Source organism: Caretta caretta, chromosome 5, assembly GCF_965140235.1.
Source record: "Caretta caretta isolate rCarCar2 chromosome 5, rCarCar1.hap1, whole genome shotgun sequence".
NCBI lineage: Eukaryota > Metazoa > Chordata > Testudines > Cheloniidae > Caretta > Caretta caretta.
In genome coordinates this window covers 126,707,654-126,724,733 of record NC_134210.1, presented here as the reverse complement: position 1 = coordinate 126,724,733, position 17,080 = coordinate 126,707,654, and the positions used below count along the sequence as shown (strand labels likewise).

General features: G+C 44.2%; 1 protein-coding gene across 3 annotated transcripts in view; it reads right to left on the bottom strand.

The window, feature by feature from the left end:
• PAX5 (paired box 5) overlaps positions 1-17,080 on the bottom strand; it is a 235,731-nt gene that overhangs the window by 210,844 nt on the left and 7,807 nt on the right. For all 3 annotated transcript variants that reach the window (XM_075128881.1, XM_048850890.2, XM_048850891.2), the window contains exons 2-5: positions 16,402-16,567; positions 11,221-11,418; positions 5,380-5,444; positions 861-989 (exon numbers count right to left, since the gene is read on the bottom strand). In XM_075128881.1, the coding sequence (XP_074984982.1) occupies positions 861-989; positions 5,380-5,444; positions 11,221-11,418; positions 16,402-16,567 (558 nt within the window). The remainder of the gene's footprint in view (positions 1-860; positions 990-5,379; positions 5,445-11,220; positions 11,419-16,401; positions 16,568-17,080) is intronic.

Sequence of the window (17,080 nt, the reverse complement as noted above, 5' to 3'; positions counted from 1 at the left end):
TCCTAAATTATCCTTAATTTTAAAGGTAATGCAGCATCTTCCTCAAAGCGACATCCAGACTGCACAGTGACATTTAACTATGAACCTTAAGAAGAATGCAAAAACTATAGGAAATGCTCTGTATGAAGCAAAATCAAGCCATCTTCAGTGCAGCCTTCGCTGTCAAAAATCCCACTGATGTCAGTGGGATCTGGGGAAATGCTGGAGAAAGGAAACTGTTCCTATAAACCATCTGGATCTCAGACGAGTCTAACCCAGCTCGTTTGTATTTTATTTCTTAACAAGGTGTAGTGTTGTGCCATCATAATAATGTATCTTGCCATTTGCCCTGATGGGCAGGAAGCTTTCTTAGTTTAGTTCAGTTTTGTTCTTAAGTCATTGAAAAATGCAATGCATCCCAAGTGCTTTATAATATATGAATACTGGCACCTGACAATGGGACCAATCCTGCTTCCATTCTACCTGCCATTGACTTCAAGTGGAGCAGGGGCAGACTATCTGGACCTGATTGTGATCTCATGTAGACCTGTAGAAATCGGAAGAAACTCCATTGCCATTGATGGAGTCACACCAGCATGAAAACCTTGCACACAGAGGCAATGTCTCCTTAGCATCACTATCGTCTCTGTAGCCATATCAGCCCAACTGGTCGTGCAATAGTACTCCGGAAGAAACAGTTCCCACATTAACAGATTAAGTCACAAAAGCAGATTACATGGATCCATGTCAGACACAACTCGATATGGTGAGTTCTAAGAAAGTGAATATTGAAGACAAATAGCCGAGAGACCATCTTTCTGACGCCGCCCGTCCCTTTTTCAGCACGTGCTACCCACCGAAGAGAAAATAGGCCCATTTACCTTCATCGCGTTTGCGTTTGTTGCTTTCAGCACTGGGGGATGTAATTCCCAGAATTCCACTAATGGAGTAGGAGGAGCCTGCGGAGTCAGTGCTCACTGTCGAGACTTGGGTCACGGACCCCGTGGAGGCTGTAATTAAAAGCAAAGCAGTCAGCATGCTGGTGGAACATGGAAGCCAAAGCGTGCCCACAACGCCTGCCCTCCCAGTCATCCTGGGACCACTTTCCACACCCTCAGCCACAATAATTTCATGTGACTCTGCAGTGCCCCAGCTAAGAAGCTGAATGGTGATGCCTGTTTTGTTGTGTTTCCTCTGGCACGTGAGTTTTGAAAAGGGGCTGATGGAGCATAGCTTGTGGCAAGCACACAATGGACTGCAATGGGGGCTTTGCGTGTTCACATGCAATGCAGTTTACAGACCCCCTTGCTCAGACTAAAGTGGTGATGGAGCGGTGCTGGGCCAAGAAGTCCCTGCCCCACATCAGCCGAGGAGCAGGCTCCAAATGGAGGACCTGATTAAAATGGGAGTCTGGCAATCAAGCTGGGGAGAGGTAAGGAGAAGTTGTCTGCAGGAAGGAAGCCACTTAGAACCTTCTGGGACAGAGGAATCCACAAGGGAAGGATCTGGACTGGGGACAAGGCCTGATGGGGCAGCCAGGGGCCTGACCCCTTTTTCTCTCCCCTTCTTCTTCACAAGGGGGAATTACTGGACACTGGAAGGGAGATGGGCAGCCCCAAGTGACCCTCTGAATCACTGCGACTGCTTGAACAGCCTCCTCGAGGAGGAAAGCAGAGGGCTGTGATCATGCCCCAAAACAAAGAGTACACTGGGAGGTAGGAAGTGGCCCAGGGGAGGCTGGTCTAGGGTATCAGCTAGAGGGGATGGAAATACAGCCTCCCCCCTTGGTCTGGATCCAGTGGAGAGGGAGGGCCTGGATCTCCCTACCCTTCCCTCTGCCCCTAACCCAACTGGGGGTAACCCAGAGAAGGACAGACTATAATTTGGCCACTAGGCCCCCAGATTGCCTACAAGGCCCCCAGGACTCTGAAGCCCTTGAAGACTCACTAAGTGAGCCCCGCTATAGCAAGAAAAGTAGCTTTGGGCCCAGAGTAACACTCAGGGCAGTGCTCCATTCAGGTTGCTTCCCTTCTAGGAGTACCACGGTGGTTCTGGTTCCTGGCATTCCCTGTTCATGAAAATCACGGGCTGGCGGCAGTCACGGTTGGCCGTGGTGCCAAACCCAAGCGTTCAGAAAGCAGGAATCAGGCCCCCAAAATCATTAGATTTACAAAATAATTTTAAAAAGTGGGGTCCTTTTTATTTCCCTCTGGGTGTCGGAGTGTTGAGGGTTCAGGTCTCACCCTTTTCTCTCCCACCACATGGCCTAGAAGCTTGTTAATGAAAGCTGCGGTTCTCAAGCCATAATCTGATTCCAGCAACTCAGACGTTCGGAAACAGACCAGATATTGTGACAGTCGTGATAAAATAGTCAGATTTGGCAGTGGTGCCATGGGACAGCTGCTGACACAGCGTTGTGTCTTTGGTTCCTTGCACTCCCTTGTCTGTCTGTCTCCATCTGTTCTCATCTTATTCTTCAAGTGTAACTTCTTTGGGGCAGGGACCATTTCTCTCTCTGTGTTTGTACAGCGCCTAGCACAACGGTCCCTGACTAGGCTCCAATTAATAATAATAACAACTACACTGTGCTTGTTTTATGGACCAGTGAGGGCCGTTTAAAAGCAGTCTCACTGCCACGCCCATCAGACACCTTATATATGCACCTCACAAATGTCAACGCTCAAGTTGTGTTTTATCTACCGTCTATCTTTTTTTAATTGACTCATTCTCTATACAATAAATGTAACGTTACATATTAAGCCACTAATTAAGAATCTAGTGTGATGTGGCGTTAACCTGAAGCCACAACCCAAGACTGCTGATTATTAGTGGGGGAACCCCAGGGCTGGTAACCTAACCGTTGCAGTGCTTCAGTGAGCCTTTTGTATTAAACCCTTCATCCTGACTGCAACAGGGGGAGAGGAGTCATTCGCCTGCATTACACAGAATACTAAATAGGAGGAAAGCGTAAGGCAAGCGCCCTGCTACGGGAACCTTTCGAAGGATTATCAAGACCAGATGACATTGTCTAAAAGTCTGGTTATCAGTTTACAGCTTTAAAGAGGTGGAATGGCTTTAGGTGGATAGGATAACCATAATTATAATAATGCTTAGCAATTAGAGATTGCACTTTATATCTTCAACATGCTTTGTGAGCACAAACTGATTAACCTTCCACACAACTTCTAGGAAGCAAGTCATTAAATAATAACATTCCCAGTAGGAAAACTGAGGCAAGATGGTTAAGTGATTTGACCAAGGACGCAGATGGAATTAGTGCCCAAGCCAAGAGTTCGAATCCCAGCACTGACTCCCTCTGTGACCGCAGGCACAGCACTTACCCTCCTTCCTCTGGTTTCCCCATCCATCCTCATACACCACCCTGGCATGTGGTAAGAATTAGTCAATGTGCATGATTCATTGCCTGGATTCTGTCACCATAAACAGGCAGAACCCAGGCTCCTAGAGCAAGGAGGTAACAATCTACCTGCCCGCAAGCCTGGGTCTGCCAGGGGGCCTACAGCCAAAGAGCACAGCACACAACATGGGCAGGCCCAGCTGGGGAGAGGATGGAGCTAAAGCCCCCAGGAGCTGTCCAGGACATGACTTAAAGCTGCTTCCATTTGGCAGAACGTTCCCGGTAGGCCAGGTGGGGTACTGACCTGTCCTACAGGGAGTGGCATTAGTAATGGTCAATGTAAATTTGGAGCTGCCAGCCGGTGTTGTTGCTGTGCCCATATGGCCTCTTTCAGGTTCTCCACAGCTGACTCTCCATCCCTCCCTGGGGACAGGGAAACATGAGCATGCACACATCCTTTGGCCCAGGGCAGTGGGGTGACATCCCCTCTCTGGATGCAGGAGGGGACGGGCTGTCACACGGCCATCCCACAGCTGCTAATCCCAGAATGCCAGCAGGGAGAGTCAGCATTCTGTTTGTGCTCAGCGGCCACAGCATCTGGATGAATCACTGAGCTTCCGTCTGTGCAGAGCAAAGCGGAGTCAGGATTTGCCCCTGTATAAACAAAGGCTCCTCTGAAGCCATCAGGAGTTTTGCTATTGAGCTCACTGGTAACACAATCGAGCCTTAAACTATAATTCACGCTAGCTGCTGCTTTTCTTCATCGGAGGCTCTTAGAGTCACTTTCTTGATAAAATGATTCCAAATGTTTGGATATAGCAGTACGCCCACAAGCTTTCCACCTGAGTCTCGCAAAAAGCACCTCCCAGATATTTCTGTTTAACTTCACAGCACTCCTGAGAAGTTAGCATTATCCCCATTTTACAGGTGAGGACACTAAGGCAGAGAGCTTATGGACCAGATTCTGCTGCCTTTCCTTACATTGAACAATACCTTATCCCACAAGGGCTACTTGCAGAATGAGGTACCAGACCCAGAAGCAAGGTGGCTTACTGGCAGTCCCATTTTGTAGCATGGGTGGTAATAGAATCCAGATTACCTAAGTCTTGTACCGTCACCCTAAGTCCAACTTCCCTTCCCTTTCCTCCATGGGACGCCTTGCTACTAAGAAAGCAAACCCAAGTTTAACCTCCTAAGGATTAGCTATAAAGGACAAATCTTTGTTCAACTGAAGTAAATAATGTCCACCGCTCACTGCCTTCATTGCATTCTGCACGTAAGGAGGCATGAATACTGTGGGAAATGGAAATTTCAAATGAGGAATGCTCCACCTTATGACTGAAGTGAACATGCCTACAAAGGAAGAATATGTGACATACATGCAGGTGCCTAAGACAATGTTTAGAGAGGTCAAAAATCTCCACGAACAAGAAAGTTGGACTGAGGCCACCAACTCCATTAACCACAAAAATGTGTTCACCGGGGCTGCTGTCTCCTGACATAAGTGGCATCGGAACTTGGCTAGAGCACATTGCTCTGGCCTGAACATCTGCATTAGGAAGGAGAAGGGAAGAACAGGAGAAGAAAGTTTGGAAAGTTTTGGTACCTCTTCACTCAAGACTGCAAGTGCACAAAGAATTATAGAAGGGCTAGTTGATGGAAGAAAAAAACACATTCAAAACTACTTACTGACTAATGATGCAGAAAATGTTATGAATAAGTAACCCTTTCTTGATTTATTACTTTAATTATCTGACATTCTATAGACCCCCATTAGTGGGGCTTTTTTGGTTTAGATTTCAATTTTCTGTCTCACGGTGAAAGCTATTTATCATAATAATCAGTAAAATTCAAAACCTTTTAGCAGTATTTATAAAATTCATTTACCATGTTCAGCCCTTGCAGAATGACAAAGAAGGTGCATTAGGACGTGTGCTGAAGTGTTTTATGCAGAATTATCTGTCCATAAGAATGATTAAAAGTTCTTTAGAATATTTGTATTCCATTATATTATTTTTTAACATAAAAAAAGTTTGACTTACCTATGCTGTGACTAGAGGCTGGGACCTGCTGGTTGGGTGGTTGCTGTACCTTAGTCCGTATGATTCTGCATGTAGTTGAAAAGAAACAAATGGCTCCTTACTATGAGGCATGCACACTGCAGAAACTGCAGGTAAATAAGAGCAGTGCATGGAGAACATCAGAAGCTATTTTGTCCATTCAGGACACCTAGATGGTAAAGGAAACATCTCTTCCTGTATTATTCCATTGAAGCGTAGTAAAAGTTAGACAGCTGGGCAGATCTAGGGCCAAATTTTCAAAAGTGCCAAAGATCCTGATCCTCAAAGGCATTTAGGAACCTCTTTGAAATCAGTGGGAGTAAAGCATGTAAATACAGCTGAGGATCTGGGCCTAGGTGAGTTAGGAGCCCATGTTCCATTGAGATTTAGGCTCCTAAGCACCTAAGGTTTTCAGGTGCCTGAAAATACAGGTACATGCCTGGCTGGATTTTCAAAAGTGCCCAGGTGCCAAACTCCCGTTGATTTCAGTAAGAGTTAGGCACCAACATATTTGAAAAGCCCAGTAGGCACCTATCACCTATCTTTGGGTGCCTAAATACCTTTAAAAATCTGGCCCTAAGTCACTTTTGAAAATGGGACTTACACTCCTAAGTCTCTGAGGAGTGTTTGAAGTTTTTACCCCAAATCAAATGGAATACTGAAAGCAACACATCTTGGACCAAACGCAAGACAGCAAAACTCAACAATTACCTTCTCATACTTGGACACTCACACCATCTTCTGCTCTCATTTACACCAGTGTAATCTGGAGTAACTCTATGAATTTCAAAGGGGTCACTCCCAATTTACACCAGGGTTCCCACAGAGCAGCATCTGTTACAGGTGGGCATGTGGTGTCGAAGGATACAGAGAAATAAAAGAAAGGGTGTATGGTGGCTTTATGGAAAGGGGGCAGTCATCAAGAAAGGTAACAGGAATGCGTTGGCAAAAACTGCAGTGACAATGTATTAACGGGAAGGACACAGGGTGTGAGCCTTCTCCCCATGACATAAATGGACGTTTTGCCATGAACTTCAGTGGAAGGAACATCAGGCCCAAATACTAACTGTAGAGTGGTCTTGACTCAGCTAATACATAGTTCATTGACATGCTTCTCATAGTAGATGTGTATATTTTATGAACTATTTTGACAGCATGCTGTGGTGATGATTTCTTCTGGGGAACTTTTAACAAGCTAGATTCCCAGTTTATGCCTTGCTATACACCAGTTTTTTGCACATTGATACGTTCACCCAAGAATGTCAAAACTTCATTCATGAACCGACTGTGTAAAGTTATTGTGGGGGTCTGCATTTGTGCATATAGCAAGAGGAAGAAGCTTAAAAATTATTCCCAGATCAGGGTTTTATCATTCAGAGTCCTTTTATGTAAAATCAGTTTTCTGCAGAATTTTTATCTGTTCCCACTAGTTCTTTTTCTATGACTTAACAGCCATTCAGTAGTGACCACAATAGTAACAGCACATAACTCTTTATGTAGGAGTTTTTCATCAGAAGGTCTTGCTGCTCTGTACAAAGCAGGTCAGTATCATGATCCCTGTTTTACAGAAGGGAAAACGGAGGCACAGAAAGGGGAAATGACTCACCCGAGATCTCCCAGCAGGCCAGTCAGAGAGCCAGGAATAGAATCCGGGTCTGGGTCTCCTGAGTCCCAGCCCCGTGCACTAGGCACTTGGTCACATGGCCGCCCCATATTTCTCTACTGAGCAGAAATAGCCGATGAGACGTGCTCCCTAAAGTGGGGACTGACTCCTTCCCTGCCTCTCCCATCTGGCCCTGAAAGCTGCAGACTGGGAAGCAGCCCCGGGTGCTGAGTGCGAATCACTACACTCCCAGTGGTGGGGCCAAGCTGACTCAGGGCCTGCCAGCATTCTTGTTTCCCAACAACAAGCTAGGCCTTTTGGAGCAGGGGCCCAATCCTGTATTACTGAAGTCAGTGAGAGCTTTGCCACCGACCTAGGAGCAGGACTGAGCTCCTCAAGTGGATCCATCTCTATGAGAAGGAAGGGGAGGAAATAACACTTTACACAAAGATTTTGAGTTGTCAGAATGAATCGAGAGAATTCAGGGCCTTCTTACACGTAAATATCTTTATTTCTGGAGGGCTAGAGGATAATAAAGCAGCTGGTGAGCTTGCAGATTACATGAGTGAAGCTAATAATTCTGATTAATTAAACCTTATTGTCATGAATTTGCTCCTGCTGAGGGGTATCATATGATTAATATTCATTAATATTATCAAGTATTGGTTGTATTAATTGAGGCGATCCCAAATTCTGAATTCTATTCTATCCAGGTTCCTATCCTTGGCTCATCACCATAGTATCTGAGCACCTTCCAGTCGTGCATTAATCAATGTGACAGACACCTGCCAGGTGTTATTGGAAGGCACGCTGTACGAGGAGGCATTCAGCTGTCCTGCGGTGATGAGCACGGGATAAGAAACTGCATCGGCTAGAATGCACAGCATGCAAGCCAGCTCCCCAGTGCAGCTCTGCCTTCACTGCAAGCAGCACTGGGCTGGCTCCTTAGTGCCTCCCTCCCCCCCATGAAGCAGGGAGGCCAGGAGGAGTGGGGATGTGGCATGACTCCCCTCCATTTATTCCACATAAATAGGCTGTGCAGCCATTGCATATAACTACTTACGTCACAAACCAGGAGCAAGAGCTCTTACTGGACAACTTCCGATGGGGATCCAAAGTCAATGGATAGAGGGTTACATTTTAAAAGCACCTATGTGATTTATAAGCCCATTTTCAACCCCACTAGGCACCTGTTTGCATCTTTACGTGTCTCAATACCTTTAAAAATCACCCCCAAGTCACTTTGGAAAATGCTCCTAAATCATTTAACTGCTTTTGAAAATGCTATCCTGTGTTAATGTTACTCTGCCCTGCGTGCAGACATACACATGTAGGTATGTAATGTGCAGGAGTGTATATTATATCTGTCCCACCCCGCCCTGCATCTGCACTATGGCGCTCTGCTCGGGTTGATGGTTTTAACTATTAGAAATTCTGTGCTTTGCCTTCTTAGGATGTGGGAGTTGTTCTTTGCCAAGGGCTAGAGAAAAACAAATCCTTCGTGTCATAGTTAAGACTAAATGGGGACTTTCACATCACCCTATGTATGTGCACCAGCCCCATGGCTCCTGTTCTGGAGCTGGGGTCAGAGACTGCTATGGACTGTAGGTCACATGCAGTGGAATGTCAGACAATCATCCTCTGGCTGGGTAGTCTTCCCACAGGGTTCTCAGACCCCGACCCCGCCCCCCATAACTGGATATCTGCTTTTAAAGGGACAGACCCAGCAAACCCAGTGACAACATTAGTCCTTAACGACATGAGACATCCATTGACTGCAGTGGGACTACCTTACGTGAGCAAAGATATGCAGGATCGGACCCTACTGCCCCAATACAGCAGAGATTTTAGGTATATGCTTAACTTTAATCCCAAGCTTGCGTCCCAGGGAGAGCAGAGCTGAATAGGAACAGGCTGCAGAATTGGGACGTCATGTATTTGGAGTAGATTCCTGGCTTATTACCATATGTAGGGTTTTTCTTACATGCAATTGCAAGTTCTGAACAGCAGGATGGGGCTGTAAGGTAGCAAAAACGATTCTTCACCATAAAACAAACCAATGCAAAAAGCTTGAACGTGTTTCAAAGGGAGGTTCTGAGCCACAACTGCAGATGGATGAGAAAGGATGAGATTTCCACCAAATGGGGTGACTTACAAATCCCAGAACAATTTTTTAACATGTAAATGGGATCACTCCATGATATTATTGGTACGAGAACTACACTGGGGTGGTAGAGAAGGCAACAAAAGAGTGAAATGTGAAAACTGGATTAAAACATGCGAGAGGCCTGGTTAGGTTGTAATCTCTTTAGGGCAGGGAGTGTCTCTTGGTTATGTGTTTATAGAGCACCTAGCACAATGAAGACCGGGCCCCAATGTGCAATAATTAAAAATAATAATCATGCTACCAATGAAGACAATGGAAAGACTCCCATGGATTCCAGTGGGTGTGGAGCTGGCCTTCGGTTATCTGAGGACATATAGTATTAAGATTTTTTTTCGGCCCCTGGTTTCTGTTTTGTTTCTCAAACTAATCTCTTTCTTGCCAAAATCTGTAAATCTCTCAGTATTACTGAATGCTGCTAGGATTTCATTCCAGTTAGGAAACTGCCGACAGCATTAAACATTTTGAATTGTCTACCCAGTCTTTGCACTTATTCCCATAAATCTGTCACATAACATTCGATTAGGAGGTAAAGGGCCACCCATTATTTTTCATGTATCATGTCAGAGATTATTAATACTTAAGGGGCAATTCCACAAGGGCATCCAGGTTGGGATCCCCAAACAGACATACAAAATAATATGGCGTCTATTTATTACATGACCCTAGACACACATGGAAATTTAGACTTAGCTGCATTCTGGGGATTTGGATGAAATTGCATGAAAACTATCTTGATTTTTAAAACCACACACATACACACAATGGATTCACAGCCCCACACAGTCTTTGAATTTAAATGTAAAGGGGTTTTATGTCTACACCCTGTATCGTCAACTATGAAGAGCCCTCTGAGAAGAATACCACAGAGGATGGAGGGCTGTTGCTTACCATCTAGAATGTTTGGGGGATTCATATCTCTTCCATTAAACACTTGTTACTGACTTTTGTAACTTTTCACAAGATGTTTCTCAACACTGTCATGATGAACACTGGTTTTTCTCTTCGGTGTGAGCTAGCATCCCATCCATCGAGCAAGAGAGTGTTGGCTTCCTAAATAGTTCTGGATAAGATTCATTTAAGGTGGAGCACTTTAAAAGAAGTAAAAAGAAAAGGAGGACTTGTGGCACCTTAGAGACTAACCAATTTATTTGAGCATGAGCTTTCGTGAGCTACAGCTCACTTCATCGGATAAAGTGAGCTGTAGCTCACAAAATATGCTCAAATAAATTGGTTAGTCTCTAAGGTGCCACAAGTCCTCCTTTTCTTTTTGTGAATTACAGACTAACACAGCTGTTACTCTGAAACCTGTTAAAAGAAGTAATTATACTTTGTACCTCTGCAGGGCTCTAATCCTGTGTCCATGAGAGTCAATGGCAAAGCTCCTGTCATGCAGGATCGGGCCCCATGGTAGTACCTTGCATGTGAGGTTCTGAAAGTTCTTTTAAAAATTAATTAACTCCCAAAACACCCCTCTGGATAGGTACATTTACCACTCATTTTACAGGTGGATAATTGAGGCATGTAAAGGTTACAGGCCAGATTCCATCAGCCTTACTCATGGTGAGTAGTACCTTACCCCACCGAACATGAATCTGGCCTAAGGGAATCCAGAAATGCTGACGTGCTTTAACCACTAGACCTCACTCTTCCCACCCTCCGCTGAATCTGAATTCAAAGCTTTTTTAGATCACCGGTAGTCCAGGTGGCTGGTGGTCTCAACCTTATCCCTAGGGAACGTTTATACCCTGAAATCCCTTGCTGCCGAATCCAACCCTGCGAGCAGTCTCCATTGGAATCAGCATGGGACTTTAACAGGAAAAGAACTGCAGGTCGGGATGGGATGCAGCAGCCAGGCTGCGTGGTGAGAGCAGTTGCTCATAAGAAGCCACACACTTGCCTCTGTGCTCAACTACTGGCCTTCAGGGCTGCCCAAGTCATCCAGGAAACAAACAAAAAGCGGATTACTTGCAAATGCCCCAGGAAGAACCCAACGGAGGAGATGCTGCAAATTCCAGCCATGAAAGCCCCTGACCAGTGCTGTCCAAATCTGTACCTGTTAATTGAGCTGACGCTGGGTACGGTGTCATTGTCACACACTCGCTCGGCTAGAAGTCTATCCCTGATCTCCCAGGCAAACATGGTGGGATTTTGGCGTTTATACTCTGCAATTTTTTCAACGACTTTGGGTGTGGCGACCTTTGGTTTGGATCCTCCAATCACTCCAGGCTTAATGCTCCCAGTCTCATAGTACCTGGGAGAGACAAATCCAAGACAAAGCTTTAGTTACTAAGAGTTGACAGCCAGGAAGGCTGGAGATTTACAGTGTGCACTATTTTAGTGCAACGCATCTCCAGTCTCTTCTACGATACATCTGCCCTTTCACTCACACTTCCTGGCTACGTAGGACATTATCTCCCCAATGGATTAATTTATAGTAATTGAAAATGGGCCCCAGTATAAAACATATATTTTTCCATAACAGCAAGACAATAGAAACAATGCAAGATTAAAGGGCATGCTGAGTTCCTAAATTAACTGGAAATGTGTGTTATTAATCAGAGGTAGGGGCAATAATAGAAACAAATCACATTCAGCACCATTATTTTTGTACTGAACTCTTTTGTAATAAATTACTGTTTCGAGGGAAATTCGCCTTCATTAATGTAAATGCCTTGTCATCACTTCACCCCACATGAAGGCCGGGTAAAGTAGTATCATGACAAATATTTGCAGAGGACATTTGAAGTAAGTATGCCAGTGTAACATTTTGTTATATTCTCTTTTCCTGAGAGCTATGGTTTCAATATCCAGTTCTTAAGGAGCAAACAAATATTTCCTCATCACTATTCTCAGAAGAAAGTAGTGTGGTTGGTTTCTTTAAATTCAGAGGGCCTGATACCATAACCCTGGCCCGCAAATTGCTCTATTGACACCTGTGAGATTACTCATGTGATTAAAAATTATTCCAATCAGACAGAGTGGTAGGATCAGGCCCTTTCAGAGAATTGTATTAAAGACACTGACAGCTGTTCAGCTGGTTTAAATGGGACCAACTCCCCTTCCTTCAGTGTAGCTGCAACAATTTATGCCAGCTGGGAACCAGACTCTTTTTTTCTTTTTCTTGAAACAAAAGCTTGGAAACTACCGTAGAACTTCAGAGTTACGAACACCAGAGTTACAAACTGACCAGTCAACCACACCCCTCACCTGGAACTGGAAGTGCGCAATCAAGCAAAAGCAGAGACAACAAAAGCAAATACAACACTGTACTGTGCTAAACGTAAAAAATAAAGGGAAATCAGCATTTTTCTTCTGCATAATGAAATTTCAAAGCTGCATGAAGTCAGTGTTCAGTTGTAAACATTTGAAAGAACCATAATGTTTTGTTCACCGATACGAACATTTCAGAGTCACGAACAACCTCCAGTCCCGACGTGGTCGTAACTCTGAGGTTCTGCTGCAGCTGTTCTCCAACTTCATTGCACTGCCATCCCCTTCGGACAACAAAAATTGCTGTACAACCCCAGGAGGGGGGACCAAAGCCTGAGCCAACGCGAGCCCGCCACCCTGGGTGGCGGGGGAGGGAGCCAAAGCCCGAGCCCCACTGCCGTGGGCAGGGCCGAAGCTGAAGGCCTAGGGCTTCAGCCCCAGGCAGGGGGCCCGCAACCTGAGCCCTGCCACCCAGGGTTGAAGCCATCAGGCTCCAGCTTCGGCCCCGGGCCCCAGCAAGTCTAACAGCCCTGATAACCCCATTAAAACAGGGTCACAACCTACTTTGGGGTCCCGACCTATAGTTTGAGAACGGCTGCTACTGTATTGCTCAAAGTGGGAGTCTTGTTCTGTCCACAGAGGACCAAGAGGAAATCTAAGGAAGAAGACAACCTCCCTAAATGATCAGCCTAAAAGTTGTGCTGTAAGAGATGACGTGGTTCTGGCTGTGTAAGTCAATGATGTTGTGCGCTTTTTTATAGTTTGTAATTTTCTAAGAACAGATAAAAATAAGCCCAGAACTAACAGCAGAGAGACTGATACTTTCTTCCCTATCAGACCTGATTCTAAAAGCCCTCTGTGCTTAGAGCTCCCATTTCTTTATGGGTTCTCCATACAGGGACACCTTGCCTGGCTGAATCATCTTTAGCAGCCTGAACTTGTTCATTGACTTTGGCATATACCATATTTTTAGCAGGATCCATATTAGAACCCACCCAATAAAAACATAAGTTCACATGATATATTTTCTCTGCAGCTATTTGACATCTGTATTGTCTGCGGGAAAATGAATCTCCTAAAATCTCTCTGATGCAAAAGAGCATGAGCATGTTATGGGACTGAACTCTGTGTATCAAGGGCAGTTGCATTGATCAAATTTCTTCTGCATTACAGGTTTAATTGTCCCGCGGGCACTCTTTTTTCAGAGCCTAAAAAAATCCCTTTAATGGGAGTGACAAGATGATGTTTGCACCTGGGTGAATGATGAAATAATGGCGAAAACATGTTTGCATGATGCACCTAAAAAAATCATGCCTATGAAAAATGACCATGCAGCCCAGACCTTGTAACCCTCACTTATGGCATCCCATCAGTGAGTGAAAGCTCCAGAACTGGGTTTAATGCTGCTTTACTAACTGCTCACAATTTTCATGGGGCAAATAAAAAATGGCAGATTTTATAAAAATCCCTCTGTGTAACCAGTCTCTCTCTCGCTCTCTCTTGGGCCTGCACACATGCACGATCACTGGCTGTTGTTCCTTGTTTCGTGCTGGCTCCAGTTCTGGACAATCTAGGCAACAGGGAAACAGGCAATTGACAAGCAGTTTGGTGTTGCATTTTTGGACTCTGAGACAGACAGGACCCTATGCTGCTGGGTAACAGTTTTCCCTCATTGAAGGACATTGGCATAGAGGGTAAGGGCCTGATCTGAACCCCATTAAAATCAACAGAAAGATTCCAATGACTTTAAAGAGCATAAAATCATGCCCTTACAGAGTCAGCCCCGGAATAACTTAATCCCAATTTCCCTGTAAAGATGGGACAACCAAAGTGCAACCTGCAGGCCAACTAAACCTATAGAATTCCACAGGGCACTCTTCCCGTCTGGTTAGTCTCATCTTTAACTTGGGGCGTGTCCCACAGAGACTACAGCTCCCACAATGCAATTCTCCAACTGGCTACAACCCCACACTAAAGATGAGGGCAGCTGCAATCTGCTAGATTTTATGCAAATTAGATCCTGCCCTTGAGCTCCGGGCAGGTTGCCAATTCTCCCCTCAGATGGGCACAGGGCAGTCGCCCCCGCTGTAATGCTCCGTTTGCAATCAGCTACAGTCGGCCTCCTTCTGCCGCCATCCAGACCATCGCCCCAAAGGCTCACATTTATTTCTTTGAACGTTTCATGTTTTTTCCAACATTTGACCAAAAACAAGCGGATTCAAAAACTTTCAGTTCCAGAATTTGGACTCAAATGATTTTATGTGGTGCATTCATATTTTTCCCCCCGCAGGCGGCAGCTCCAATTACAGTGACATTTTACCCACCATAATTATTAGTTATGAAAATAATGAGCTATGAAATTCCAATTTATTGTTGACAACTTAAATGACAAAACTCCAGAGCTGCTCTCTGAGCTCCATAATGCAAATATATCTAATGACAAATCTATTCAAATCTGAAACAATAAAGTGGTTGGACTTTTCCCCTGTAGTTGCCTATTTATTAGCTTTGCACTGATACTAATAGAAATGGTTTGTAAATCGGCTAGAGTGGTAGGGTGTCACAGATAGGACCAGCACTCAGAAAAGATTCAAAGATCAAACAGAATGGAGCAGCCTGTGGTAGCCAGGAAAGTCCTATATAAAACACAAGAAAAGTCTCTCTCAGAAAAAGAAAAAATATCAGCGCTTACGTGCCCTTTCACTTACATCAGTGTAAAATCCAGGGTAACTTCATTGAGTTCCAATGGAATTACACTGGAGTAAAACTGGTGTGTGAGAGAAGAACCAGGTCTCCTGGATTTCTGGGACCTTCTGTGCATACATTCTGACTGGCCCCTGTGGCATAATAGCAGCAATGTGAATAAGACTGCAGAGAAGATTCTCCAGTAGAGACAATGGGTCTCATGGAATAACGGTGAACAAATCCTTAGCTTTGCCAGATTCATTTCATTTTGAGTACTGCATTTGTCCATGTGGGACTGCTGCTGCAGTTATTTCAGGGGGAAGAGTCTATGTACACTGCTCGACAAATGTTTGCTCTAACAATCTTTATAACTACAGTCTGACCAATAAAACAGATCAATTAAAATTGAGAGGAGAAAGTGAAGGTCAAAATGTGACTAATACCAGTGGAATGCAAACAATGAAGTTAATTCAATTGTTAATGCTCAGTAAACATTTAAAACACTTCTCTGAGTTTTAAAGAGAAAATAGAAGGTAATAGAAAAGTGTGGCAGGTAAAAGTTCCCAAGATGCATGCATTCTAGTGCATTTAAAACCAGGGATATCTGATATTCAGATTTATGCACAAGGAGTTAAAATGCAGTGATGACTTTCCTGAATCTAAATCAAGTTCAAAACCAAATTCGGACATGATACACACCTTTTTTTTTAATTTACTATTGTTATACCACGTTGAGCATCTCCAATCAGAACAGATGGCTACTCTCAAAGTACCGAAATTAAGAGAGTTAATGATTACTTATGGTACTGTGTGTTCTAATTAGGAATATATCTTATTACAAGAATAAAACAAGCCTTAAAATGAAATTATTGTGACAAATTTCCAAAGAGGCCATGTAAATGAGTGTGCTGACTGACAACTGCTCTTGGTAGCTTTCGGTAGTGAAATTATGTGCTAAAAATAGAATGTTCTTTAGAAAACAAAAGGGGCAGCTTTCACCATCAGATTCATAACTTCTGGTTTTTCCATTTTACTGCAAATGACTCACAGATCTGTCCATTTTTCAGTACACACAGGTGCAGGAAACTTAAATCACATGGGCCATCTCTCCCCTTCATTTCTTTAGTTATTTGCAAGAATTTTTTGGTGAAGTAAATAAACAAACAAATCAATCAATCACTTTCACTTCCCAGGTCAGACATCTTAAATTGTGACTGACTGATCCTATACCGTCTCCTGTCATTCCTTGGTCATTTCTATCAGTCTCCAATTGACTTGTTTCTTGTTTCATAATCTTTGATCCAGTGTTTAATATTCTCCTTTGCAGAAACAAAGTTACCTGCCAAGAATTTTGCTGACACAACCATGGCTGACCCGGAGCTGCCTGGAGATGTCACACGGCCTGACACCTTGGTGGGCAAGTTCCACAATCCTTTGGCGGACAACATCAGGGAGTGGACGACCATTCACAAAAACACCCCCTAACTGATTCACTCCTCCATGTCCTGAAACACATTGGAGAAAAAAAAAACAAGCAGAAAACAACATCTTTGTGATAGTTGGAAGACACTTCTCTACTGCAATCTTACTTAACCACAGATTCCGCCTTCACTATGATCAGCCTCACTCCTCAACAAGAGTTTAAGCATTTTCAAATTACTGATCATCCCTTACTGCCAAGGCAGGAAGAATTTTAAAAGTTGAAACCTAATTCTGTTCTCACAGCAATTTCACACCAATGTAACCCCCTGGCTTCAATGGAGTTCCTCCTGATTTAAGTGACATTGAAATCAGGACCCTAGTTTGTAAAACAGCCTTTCAAATTACATTTTTAGGCCCAGACCAGCAGTACTCAGGCAATATCTCCCCTTGAAACCAGTGGGAGATGTTGCCTGAGTAAGAACTGCTTGAGTAAGCCCTGTAGCTGCATGGTTAAAAGGTGAATTTTAGTCTCCCTACAAATATAAGGCTGTGTTCAAATAAGACTTGGACCATTTTCCTTATAAATTTAGTTTCAT